The sequence below is a fragment of the Accipiter gentilis genome, chromosome 15, assembly GCF_929443795.1.
Source record: "Accipiter gentilis chromosome 15, bAccGen1.1, whole genome shotgun sequence".
NCBI lineage: Eukaryota > Metazoa > Chordata > Aves > Accipitriformes > Accipitridae > Astur > Astur gentilis.
Window position 1 is genome coordinate 11,644,564 of NC_064894.1, and position 13,679 is coordinate 11,658,242.

Below are 13,679 nucleotides of genomic sequence, written 5' to 3' on the forward strand. Positions count from 1 at the left end.
TGTCCACTTATCCTCAAGGCTGTTGGATTTGCACAGGTAAGCACGTAACTCACGTTCTCTTATTATGTACAGCACGGTTGTCAACCAAAGATCATTTACAAGTATCAAAAGATAGACAGAAACCTTTTTTGCTCATTGCACAGTATGAAACAAGAAGTGACAGAGGAATTGCTAAAGAGGAAGAAATAAATAATAACTCGGATGATATTAGGCATATTTGGATGGAGCAAACCAACAATCAATCAGTCCTAGAAACACAAGACGTGTTCAACTATCTCAATTGTTATGGCTAACCTGGACAGTCCACTGAGTCAATTTTGCCCCTGACACACAGAAATGCAATCTATAGCACTTCCACCATGCTGGTGGGCACCCGAGAGGGTAACCTCCTGCAACAAAACAGCCTCCCCTACTGTTGAAAGGCATTTCCTGAATGCCCGTCAGCAGAAACTGCACCTTCTAATGCTCCTGGCTCTTTCACACTCTTGGAAGAAAGAAGAGCATTCTGCAGTCAGAACAGTCTTCTGGAAAGTGACGGTCACTCCTCCTTACCTATATATGCTAAGCCTCCATATTAGATACAAAACACTTTAAAGATCCTTTTCACCAACCACAGTGATCTGTGTGTTGAGCAATGTAAATTAAATATCACTTACTGTAAAAATACTAGCAACAAAAGGATTTTTACACTATACATGCCACTTCTTTTTCACAACTTTGGTAACCAATGCGCTACAGCATTAGATGCAAGACACCATTTCCACTGCAGTTACCACAGTGAGCTCAGTGGTCACCTATGCCCAGTTAAGACAGTTGCTATTGGCTGTGGTGGTAGCAGCAATCAATGCAACCTAAGAATCCATATGATTACCTCCCTTATGGGATGTATTTTTCAGCCTAATGAAACCTGTTTCTGCTGCCGTTGCTTCATGAGAACTGTCTCCACTGCCATGGCCCAGGCTAGCACTGGTCCTTCAGGCAAGGTCATTTAAATCCAAAATGAGTCTCATCATGACCCTACAGACATACCATTCTGTACAAAACTGACAGCTAAGTTAAATGGACTGTCCTCTGAAGTCTGCAGTTGGTCTTCTATGAACTTACCTCAAAAAGGTGTTGTAAAGGACTGGATTTTAGCTTTTCTTTGTTGCCAAAATGTTGGAAACCAACACCCAACAAGCCTTGAATAACAATTAAATACAGAGTTAGACAACAGCCCAGAGTATATTGTTTTGTTGATTAAGTTGTTTTCATAAGTGAGTCTAGTCTTAACAATGTATGTAATAAAAGAAATGCCTTACATTTTTAAACAATATAATGGTGTATGATACAAAAACAAATCAAAAGTATAACCTGTTATTTCACTGCATGAAAATTACCAAAACTATAATAGCTAGAAACTAGTAAGAAATAGTATGTTGATTTTTCAATTCCTCATAAACGGAATTCGTGTTTCTGGACTTGTAGAGAAAATTACCTTTTACACAGCAACCAGCTGTAAATGAGAAGCCACAGAGTGGAAACTGCCCAGTAAAAGAACATGCTCAAAACTCCTTGTTTTGCTTCTTCCTTTAACAGTATTATTATTTCAAGGACAATAGAATCTGGGACACAATACAGTATTCCACATAGCACTCATGTAATATTTTCAAGGGAATTTTTTGTTGCATGCTGAGAATGTGCAGCTTTTTTCACATATTCAGTGGCTTCAGCACTTTCCAAAGGCCATCTGAAAGGGCAAGATCCAAATCCCAATACTTTTGTCTAAATCAAAAGAGCCCATTAACTCATTCAGCAATCTAGCAGTATTAACCCTGCAGCCTCTTAGATTTCCTGAGGCTGCTTTTAAAGCCATCTCATTCTTCTGAGCTGACGAGGACCAGGACTGATGTGAAGACAGCATCTGAAGAATACGTATGCAGGTATCCCTTTGAAAAGCCCTCTGCAACTAAACAAATAGCACTGTCTCAATAACTTCCCTCTTGGAAACACTGACTGCGGTAGAAGCCATGGCAGATTTTGGTAAGAAAAACAAGTTAGAGCTTAGGAAGTAAAATGAGTCGAAGTCTATTGAAAGTGAGATGCTTTAAGGAAGCTTGTTCTATGAGCAATCAGAGCTTGATTTCCTAATGATCTCTCTTAGATATTAGTGTACCTACACATTCCACTTTTCAATGCTGGCACCCCCAGCAAGACTGCCAGTTTTTATTCAACCTGAACATATCCTTTCACATGTTTCCGTCTTCCCCAAGCTATCCCCAGCCCTTGTTACACTTACCAATTACTGGCAAGATGGAGCATGTGTTGGGACTGATTCCAACTTAGATGCGCTGACTGGTTAGCCAGCAGGCTAAACACAGAAGTAAACTTTCTCTCCCTGAGGGCACTACATTGTATTTCTATCCCTACTCTCGGCTGCCAACTGTCACAATACCAAAAGAAATTTGTTCTCTTGGAGGCATTTTTCTTTGTCAGATCTGGCTGAAGTTGGCCAATAGGTTCAAAATTTATTAGGAGCAGAGTGACAGGAAGACAGATGGACAGTGTGACTGCATAAGCTTTGTTACCTTAAGAAACCTGCCCCAAAACTGCCTAGAGGTTGAGGACTTCTCTGCCATGTTTCAGCAAAGTATGTTTTCAATTATTACATTTTAAAGCCTCTGACAATAGCAGTTATAACAGAAATGCTGACAGATTGTCAATTATAGCACTGGTTCTGGAAAAGGACCATTATAGTAATATCCCTATGCTATAATTTTATGAAGCTTGATTGTATTATTTGTTATAAAACCTGCCATATACTTGAGCTGAGCCAGCCCAAATAAAGAGGTGAGCACCCATTTTGAAAGAAACAGTTAGAATTGCTAGGTCAAAAGCATGATTCTAACAGTTGTGTGTTGGACAACAGGTACACATGTAAGTAACAGGCATGGTGATCCTCATACTTTCAGGAAACTTTGTATTAAAACACATAAAATTCCTGATATTCAGACTTAGGAGTACAATTTAGTATCTTCAAAGACAGAGTGAATGAGGTCAGCTGAGAAGCCCTTTAACCACATTGCATTTCGTTGCTTAATTGTCATTGCCACATTCATTATACAATAGCATAGCAGCAAAATTACGTCTAAGCGGCAAAAATGAATTAAATATGCAATGATGAAATTTACTGAATTTTAGGTGAACTCAATCGATATTCAATTCCTATGAAACAAATCCTAAGTGAAGCAAAGCTCTGCTATAAACTGTTTCATCAGAAACAGGGTCAGGAAAGATAAGCTGCAAAGGAAATAATTTAAGAAAGGAAAAAAATATTCTATTACTGCTCTCACAGTCATAAGAATAGTTTATTCAACTGCCTAAGCCCCAGGAATTTACTCTATAAGGAGAAGGGGTAGAACTGAATATATTTTAGTTGTGTTATCTACACTGCTGTATCTGAATACATAAATGGAGTAGAAGTAGGGTATTTATGCTAAGTTTTTAATCCAGCTCTGTTCGTAAAATTGATTCATTGATATTCCCATAAACAGCAGTACCAGTGCTGTTTATGGGAATAAAGGGGGGGGCAGCATAAAGAAGGGGGCAGCATAAGGGCTGGAATGAGCAAAAGTGACTGCTTAATAGACATTGCACTTTGTGTTTGCCATTTACAAATAAATATACAGACACTGTTTTTAGAACCTACTGCAAAAGATGTGGGGGAGTTTTATAGTTTTTACAGGTGTACCAGCTTTCAAGAACGAGGAAGTGGGCCTGATTGCATTTTTTTAAATGCCTAAAAATATGTGAAAAACAGCTTTTTGGGGGAAATTAAAAAAGGAGAGGAGAATATGGATCAATTTCAAATGCAAGTTTAACAACAGAAATTAACGAAGTTGTGAATCCGATGGATGGGTCAACTGACATATAAGAGGGATATTTACAGATCCAGCAATTGGACATAAATGATCTCTGGGATCAAGGAATAAATACCAAGCAATGCTAGGCTGCACACGAGAGGATTTGTCAGTCCTGACTTATCTGATGGACATTTCAGAAGAGGTAGGAGTGTGTATGTGTGTGCATGCAAACACACATGCATGCAATATTGGTAAGTCTCCTAGGGCCTATTCATTTGCACATTCTCCACCTATACAACTTTCTTTTGCTACATTTTAAAGGGAAACTGAGTATTTTTGGGGAAGCATTGGGATATCTTTGAAGATACAAACTCTCTGGGCTTCACCCTGCCAAAACACAGTTGCTGTGGAAGTTATTTATGCTCTATGAATAATGAACTAGCTTCCACAGGGAACAAACACACAGATAAAGAAAACATACAAACACACACAAAGACAACCAAATATAAAATATACATTTTGTTACAATTATTCTATTGTTGTGCATACAGGTGTGGCATAGGTAAGTTAGCAAGCTTACTCTCCCACAACTGTTACACGAGCAAAATCGGAATAAGGAAGACAGTACCACAGCAGAAATGCAACAGCTATGGAAATATGTACGCATTTTGTCTGCAGACAGCAACAGAAGTTTGTTGAGCTATGAGAGCTCCAAATGTGTAACCAGCACACTCAGAAAATATTGATACTGCCCTTTAAAAATAAACCCCAGATTACACATATGTAATCTGAGAGAGGAGCTACTGAGGGACAGAGGGACTGTTGTTTCTTTTACAGCAGTATATGTCAAACTCCTGATGAATCAGTCTGGATTGTTTTCTTCATATTTTAAGGAGATTAACTACACATTACATGCATGGAAACACAATATTACTCTTTATGAGCCCAGAGTGAATCCAATGGACCTGCAAAAACTGAAGCTAGAAACCTAGACCATATTATACAGTAGAAAAGGGAACAAGAGAAACACATATTAAAACATACCAAACTGCATGCCCCAGTCACCAAGGTAGTTTATTCTTATTACTTCATGTCCCAGTGCAACTTTGAGATTTGCTATAAAATTCCCTGGAAAGGAAACAAAATTGGTATTATTTTTCAGTTGTAGGTAGTCTCTCATCCCAACAAAACAGTTTTCTGTTTTTGTATGATCTGTATTCATAATGAAGAGGAAAAGCAATCAGATTAACTACTCCATAGAATTTGCTAAAATACTTCACAACTAAAAGCAGTAGTATTCTGAGCAGGAAAAGAAAGGCCATGCATTTGACAGGTGCCCTAAAGTGTCTCATACAACAGTGATAAAAACACACACGTGTATGTGCATGCACATACTGTAAAGTATTGGAACATGAAAAACACTTTTTAAAGTCTTCTTGTATTCTCACAAATATGTGGCGGTATACATAATTCTTGTCACAGTCAGGCAACCTCACATCAGGAGGTTATGCAAGTACTCAAAATTCATGGCTGTTACTGTGATGTTAAATTGCGAACATCAAGTCCTGAATCTCTATATACTGCTGGAGCAGTACTGAGCTCTGCACTTAACACACTGTGTCTCATATGCTCCAAATTTACCATATCATATAAGCATGTCTTGGTTCTAACTGTTATTACAGAAAGAACCTTTCATCTTTCTCCTGAGCTTAGCTACAACCAGAGAATTACAAAGAAGGAATACCTGCATCCCTTTCTCTATTTTCCTGTGCTTCAAGGGTACCTTTTGACTACAAAACTGATGTAAAAGGATGCAGAAAGCGTCCTCTTCTTCTGTTACTACAACACCATATTATAGCTTGCAATTACTTCCAATTCCATTCTCCGCAGTCAAGTCATTCTCTTGCTATTGGAAAACATTGATCTACAGAACTATTTTTAAAAGTGTTTTTTTTTCTATAGCAAACGGTCCAGAAATGGAACATAAAGACCCCAAAATACATAATTTCATTCATCCATCAGTCCATGAAGAGGCAGAATTTTTAACTTTATGTAATTAATAATTATAGATGACATATTAAATATAATTAAAACCTAATACATTATTAGCTGCACAGATGCTGTAGGATCTTCTGGTATTAACCTACTAGTTTTTATTGTGAGAGAGGGAAAGGAGGGAGAAATAATGTTTTCCATATGCCATTAGAGTACTGCACAATAAACTTATTAATTATTCCATTACAAATTACAGCAACTGTGTTAGTAATACTGGCATAAAGTAATTAACATATAAAAGCAAGCTTTTTGCAAGACAGCCACCAAGACATAATTATCTGAGTGCTGTGCAGTCCAGTGCAAATTGGAAATTTAAAATTCAAAGGACTCTCATAACACCTCAATGAAACGGCCCTGGGTGTCTCTGTAGAACAATTTTAAACTACTTCATTTAATGTTCACAGTCATAAAACTATATTACGTGTGACTTAATAAATCTGCCAGCAACACACCATGCTCTTTTCTTCACTGCATAATGAGCAAAAGGTTTTTAATTAGCAAGTCGAGCCTGACACGGCCACTCCACTAGAAGAGTGAAAGGTTAGCAGTGTTCCCCTGTCAAGAGAAACAGGAAAACAAAGAAGTCCTTTTAGGAAGCAGTTAAATGCATACTTACCTACTATTGTAGAACGCAAATGTCCTACGTGAAACTTTTTGGCAATATTAGGGGAGCTGTAACAAAATTTCACAAATAATGTTTGTTCAACGTACAAAACTGCCAGATCACCAAGTCAAAAGAATTCAACTCATGCATATAGCAGAACTGAAATAAAACCACCACTTTCAATTTTTCCTTAAAATTCCCTGATTAGCTTCTGTTCTAGTCAGCAAATTTTTCTATCCAACCAGCTTTTCTTCCAGTATCAGTTAACAGCCAGTGTTACAGAGAAAAAGAAGCCACAAACAACGCCACAACAAAGAATCCCCCAAAACCCAACTACATGAGTGACAAAGGACTTAAACTACCTTCTCACTTTTTACATGTTTTGGACATATGGATCATTCTCCTCATACCTTTAATAGAGATAAATCTGATACCAGGACAGGGGACCTTGTGTACAAGAATCAGTAACTAAAATCACATCTTATTCTACCAACCATGCTCCCCCCGCCCCCAAAACCCCCCCATACCCACAATTTTTTGCCTCTGATAATAAAATGGAAGTTCAGCTATGAAAATTCATCCTCCAAATTAAAGCCAAATGCTTACTTTCCATGACTATGGAAGCCTGCAGAGGGAGTATAAGTGAACAAAAATATTTATACACGAAGAGATCTCAGTCAGCCACCTTTCATTCCATGAGCAGGTGACCACAACCACAAATTGCACTGGACAGAAATTTTAGGGCCAGCAATTGAGAAGATTTAGCAACACAAATGCCTGGCTGCTTTAGCAAGTCAGGGAGGAAGGTATTAAGGTGAAAAAAGAAATGGGTTAGTGGCTGAAATTCAGATCATGTTTCTTGATAACAAAATAAAAGAAGCTTACTTCAAAACTGAATGCTATTATGCACTAAACAAGAATATTCTTAGTGGAGGGCAGTATGAGGCATGAACTCTTTAAATACCAAGAATATATTCTGGGAAAAAGCCTCAATTCCCTAAATAGAACTTATATTCTACTCGGCAAATATATCGAAGTATCAAATACAGCTGAATATAATACCATAAATATAGGTTTAACTTCACAGGCATCATACATTGCAGCAATGAATATCAATCAGCAAAATATCAATCAGCAGACAAGGCTATTTTCTCAAAGGACTCATCACATGTGCTTACCTGAACTCAATCACTGCCTTTTGTCTAGGCACTGCAGAGAAAAGTTCACTTTTTACTCCATATTGTGAGCCATCTTTCAACACCTGCTGCAACACAGTCTAAACCACAAGGAAGACAAAAAATAAAATTTAAAAAAAAGGAAAATATGTTTCAAAAACAGAAAGCATGATCAGCAAAACTGTTTACCAATCACACAAGAGACTGATCCCATAGCCTTTATTCACATCAGCAATTAGATGGCTGGTCTGCCAAGCAAACAAGATTTCACATACAGACAAAAATGCCGTTAACTTTTGAAAGCTGTATCTGATCAATTTAAAAAGTTAGAGAAATTATAGGCAGATTTTTTTGTGAAAATCAAGGCTGAATTTGGTGACAACTTAAAAGGAAGTGGAAAGCCTAGTTTTTCACTAAAATCATTGTTTAGTTACATAAAATGAAAGAGCAAGAGAGTAAGCTGGAGGTAACTGGTAGACAGGAAAGGAAACTCAGTCTAAGCACATGGGTAGAACAGTGACCTCATGTAAAATGAGGGAGTTCTTAAGTAAATAGGGGTGTTACCTTACGCTAACCAGGACCCTCATCCATCCTAATTCAGGTAACATTTTAAAATAAAAAGTACCTTGTAGAACTAGACCATAGATTGGGATGAAAAAGTGGGAGAGCTTATGAGCAGTAGACTTCACTAGAGAATTTACCTCATTGTGCAGTTAAATGTTCTCAGCAGGTTTTTTATTATTTATAATTAATAAAAAAAAAGCTACACAGCATACCTCTGAGCTTCCTCAAAAGCATCCTCTTCCCATGAATACATCTTATCTAGGCACACTTTGAGGTGCTTGGCCATTTCTCTGAAATTCCTAGGAGTCCTGTCCTATATCCAAGAGTTTTGCAAAGGTATAAGACACAGGGGACACCCACTGTGCACGGCACAGCCAGATCACGTAGGTCCAACCCTTTGGGACACAGCAGACCTCCCTCCCACACACTGCTTGTGAGTGAGAGCCTACAAAAAATCCAATGAGCTCCAACTGCATGAGCATTACCACATATATGCAGGTTACCTGAATAGCACATGAACCCATTTCGTTCGCTTCAGGAAATCTCAAACAAAAGTACAGGAGTTCTAGTCTTCATGATTATAACTAAAGCCAATTTAAGAGACAAAACTATTACTACAGAATCCTCTGCAGGTAGACTGCAACAACAGCTCATGGAAGGTTTGGTCACTCATAACTCTAACAGCATATTTAAACATCAGCCACTGGTTTAAGTGACAGAGAGAAAAGAGGCTTAGCTATTTCTAATTTTGGTTGTATAAATTTAAACTGCTTCCATTGTTAACCCTAGAACATGAGGCAGATTAATGTTTCCACCTTCTTCCAGTTACTTTACATCACTGTCTGCTGTATTTCTTCATTAATCCTTTTTAGGAATAGTATCTGCCTAATGTTCTTTTCCTTTGCTGTTGGAAGACAGCATGTATATACAATGGGGAAGCAGAAAAACAGGAGATTTTTGCAAGAATGTAAGCCTCCTCAGAACTACCGAGTCACTTCAACTTAAGTCTGTAACAGAAAGAGGAACAACTAATACATTCATGTTCTACTAAAACTGCTAGGTTTTTCTAGGCACCAAAAGTCAGCCTGCTTTGTACTCCTTTAGTGCCAAAGAAACCCAACTATTCAATCCTCGTGTGTCCAAACACCCCTTCTCTTCTTCTTTTCCCCACCTGCAACTCTGTAAGGACACTGTGAATGGTCCCTACAAAAGTGTGTCTAGTTTGAACATATGGAGACTGTGTGAAACACTTTAAAATATTTACTCAACAGCTTGAACACAGTTTGTGGGAAGAAGAATCCTATGCTGACTATATTATCAGTAATGCATTCATATGGCAAGCTAAGTCCCTGTACATACCCTACATACTTCCATTTGTCACTCAGATGCCAATACACTACAAAACTTCATATATTAAGCTGTATGTATTGAACAAGCTTCCTGAAGATAAGAGGCCTTTAACAATGTGAATGAAAGTGGACATCTCGCTTAATTCAATGGAAACTTTTCTTTTTTTCCCCTCCAAAAATCACTTTAAAATTCTTCTGCAATAGATATTCAATAAATTAAAAAAAAAAAAAAAAAAAAAAGGTATGGCACCTGTAGAAAAAACATTAATTCTGTTCTTATTACGGCACCTAAGAAGGGAAGCTAGACATACACACAAATTGTCAAATTTACCCATAAACCTAGTCTCCTTATCAGTGAAAGTTACAGCTAGGTTTTCTCTCCTCCGCTCTCCTCAGTGACATAATGCAAAATTACATGTCCTAATTCCACATTTTTCCAGCAAAACTCTACTAGGCCAAACACATAGTTTTGCTTGAATCATTAAACTCACTAGAATCCCTACAAATAAAGCATCTTGTGAAATCCTGTCCATAAATAAAACTTACCACTGAAACTACTCTTTCAGTGAATAGTCAGCTGCTATGTTCTTATCAACATAGATTGATTATAAATAGCTAATGAAAAATGAAAGGGATAAAACAACTGATTGATAGGCATGCCTAAGCATTAGCAGTTCACAAGAAGAAAGGGTCTAACCATTCAGCAAAAGAGGATTACAAGCCTAAGTGACTCAGTGGAAGTCCTGATGGGAAGAGGGCTTCACCAGTATTAGGTAAGACCTGATTTCTTGCCCCTATTCACATGTAGTTTATTTTCTAAGACCACAATATCATTTTCCACAAGAGCTGCTAAGCCTATAGATTAAGGCCACGAACAACAACACAATGTAGCTCGCTCTACAAGTTAGTTGAACTTGCTTAGCAAAGCTTTCATTCGGTCCCCAGTCTAACAGTACCAGCCATCCACTTATCTTTATGAAGCTCTTGCAAATAATCCAGAGTACAACTGAGACACGACTCTTATAGACTGAGCAGTATCTCCCTCTCATTAAGTTACTGGTTTAACAAATGAAGCTTTCAATTTCAGTCAGGCATTGGACTTTGAAGAATACATTTTCCTTTTTTTTTTTCTTTTTTTTTTTTAGCAAAGTATGTAATGATATATCTGCTATCAAATACTCTTATTTCAGGTATCTTTGCACCATCGTTTTCCATTTTAAACAAGGGTCTTAAAACGCAAGATCAAAACTTTTGAGTTTTATACTGTAGAAGCTCAAAGCAGATGCCAAAGCTGCCTTTTAAAGCAGAAAGGAAAAAGAGGAGTTATGATTATCAGTGAATGGTAGATACATTGTTTCCTCATAAGGATAAAAATTTGTGAGCCTCATCCCAAAATCTAGGCCTACGTAACAAATCAGCAACAGGGATCCTCAAGGAGAATAAAAGACAGTTTTACGTAGAAAACACCTTTCTAAGCCAACAGTAAGTATTCTATGGCTTTATTGAGGAATTTTTTTTTTACCTTAATGCACCTGAAACATAATGCTCACCTTTGCTAATAATTCCCTGTTTATCGTAAAGTTCACTGTTCCTGGACCAGCGCTGATTTCTCTCACTACAGCATCACACTTCAGCTAAAAAAACAAAACAGAAGAGAAACTACATGAAAACAGGTAAACTGGAAAACTCTAATTCAATCCACTTTAAATATTAATTTAATCCACTATAAACATTAAATACTATTTATGGGTTTGAAGCAATCACAAATGGATCATTGTCGTGGTTTAACCCCAGCCAGCAACTAAGCACCACGCAGCTGCTCACTCACTCCCCCCACCCAATGGAATGGGGGAGAAAATTGGGAAAAGAAGTAAAACTCGTGGGTTGAGATAAGAACGGTTTAATAGAACAGAAAAGAAGAAACTAATAATGATAACGATAACACTAATAAAATGACAACACCAATAATGAAAGGATTGGAATGTACAAATAATGCGCAGTGCAATTGCTCACCGCCTGTCAATTGACACCCAGCTAGTCCCTGAGGAGCAATCACCCGCCCCCACTCCCCCCCAGTTTATATACGGGATGTGGCATCACATGGTATGGAATACCCCGTTAGCCAGTTTCGGTCAGGTGCCCTGGCTCTGTCCTGTGCCAACTTCTTGTGCCCCTCCAGCTCTCTCACTGGCTGGGCATGAGAAGCTGAAAAACCCTTGACTTTAGACTAAACATTACTTGGCAACAACTGAAAACATCAGTGTGTTATCAACATTCTTCTCATACTGAACTCAAAACATAGCACTGTACCAGCTACTAGGAAGACAGTTAACTCTACCCCAGCTGAAACCAGGACAATCATTTAATCAATCCTGTTGGAAAATGGATGATTTTATTATTTCCAATCCATGCTTAATAGCTCTGAATGTAACTCAGCCTGAAATGTCACACATATGCTTTATTTCAGCCCCTGCATGTCTGTGTTTTATTTTGACTGGGAGCAGTAGTTGATCTCTTTGTATACACAAAAGCTGAGACACATTTGACAACTTACACAGTACCTGGCACTTAAATAAAAAAAAATAAAATAAAAAAAAAATCAAGATCAATATCTTAAAGAAAACCTGAGACAGAAGTTTTGGACTGCCATTTCTTAAAGTTTCTTACTTGAATGACAATGTTCTGCAGTAACCAGTGATACAAAATAAAGACGTTAAAGGCCAATTTATTTAAAAATTTCATTTACAACTTCCATAAGGCATATGTTTTGAAAATTCTGAACCCACAAAGAATATTTAGGCACCCAACCCCTAATGTCAACGTCCTCTTTACACAAATTTGGTCTCTTCACAGGCTTAGAGTTTTGGATCTCGACCTGTCAGGTTTGAGAGTTTCTTATTAAACTAGCTGTCTTTCATAGCCAAGAAATTGTCTTTAAAAAAAAAAAAAAAAAGATGGATGGGAAGCGTATAAAAGATGACACAATCACTTTATCACTTGGTTAATATCTTTGAGAGAGGCAAGCTACACATTTCTACTGAAGATCATCAGCATGAAGAAGAAATTCTATCCGCATACTAGGCCTCCAGCTTAGACACTAACTTAACCAGGAGATGAAATCATGGTTAACCTTGAAGTTCTTTAAACTTCACAAGCTCTGGTGACAACAAATTCCAACGTTTATTCACAAGCTACATGAAAAAATATTTCTTGTATTGACTCTGAATTTCCCACCTTACCATTTTATGAAAGGTTCCTTTTACTTATGGGGCAGAGACAAAACAGAAATTCCCACCAGACTTTCTCCATACCATTTGTTCTGCTAAAGATGTTCTACATAATCTGTCATTTGCCATCTCAGGGGTTTTTATCTCTCTTTAATATGAGTGCTCATCTGGCCTCTCCATAGCTTTAACAACCTCTTTAGTAACCAGATCTCCCCATGCCTAAGGCTTGGGCCAGAATGCCATTATGCTGTACAGAGGCATAAAACCCCCATAACACAATGCCCCCTCTGCAAAGAACTAACAGTCCAAAGATGAAACAAGCATCAGCCAGCCACATGAAATCAAAAGCCCGTGGAAACAAGACAGTTCTGACCTTTCTGACAGACAATTCTCAGCACATCAGAGCACATTATGTTTCATTTAGTATCACATTGCCTTATTATTTAGGCTATTTTAGTCAATGAGAAAAATTTCCATCTCTTCTGCCTAACCTAAATATCTGTATTTCAACTACTGTGACCTATTTCCTCAGAAGTGACTAAGAACATGCTGTTGAACCTTGAAGCACTCCATCAACAGTGTACCATGACAAAAACTGATAACTGCCTACATTTTTCTGTGTCTCTGCTAGTTTTTGATATGTGGTCATATTTTGCTAATTTCTACACTGCTTACCTTCTTTGTGGATGACATGACCAGTCTAAACAAATTATACTAAATGCATCTCCTTTATTCACTAGCCAACAAAACCCATTCCTAAGAGATTAATGGATTTTTTTTTCCTTTGTCTAACTAGCATGGTCCATTCAGTTTTGGGGCTTATGTTGATGGTCTGTTCTTCTTTACTGTTACAATTGCTCTTC

The 13,679-nt window shown here is 37.7% G+C and overlaps 1 protein-coding gene across 3 annotated transcripts in view; it reads right to left on the reverse strand.

Moving 5' to 3' along the window:
- The window catches only part of RARS2 (arginyl-tRNA synthetase 2, mitochondrial), a 40,740-nt gene that overhangs the window by 24,001 nt on the left and 3,060 nt on the right, over nucleotides 1–13,679 (reverse strand). For all 3 annotated transcript variants that reach the window (XM_049818207.1, XM_049818206.1, XM_049818205.1), the window contains exons 4-8: nucleotides 11,140–11,223; nucleotides 7,680–7,777; nucleotides 6,514–6,569; nucleotides 4,887–4,970; nucleotides 1,105–1,181 (exon numbers count right to left, since the gene is read on the reverse strand). In XM_049818207.1, coding sequence (XP_049674164.1) covers nucleotides 1,105–1,181; nucleotides 4,887–4,970; nucleotides 6,514–6,569; nucleotides 7,680–7,777; nucleotides 11,140–11,223 — 399 coding nt within the window. The remainder of the gene's footprint in view (nucleotides 1–1,104; nucleotides 1,182–4,886; nucleotides 4,971–6,513; nucleotides 6,570–7,679; nucleotides 7,778–11,139; nucleotides 11,224–13,679) is intronic.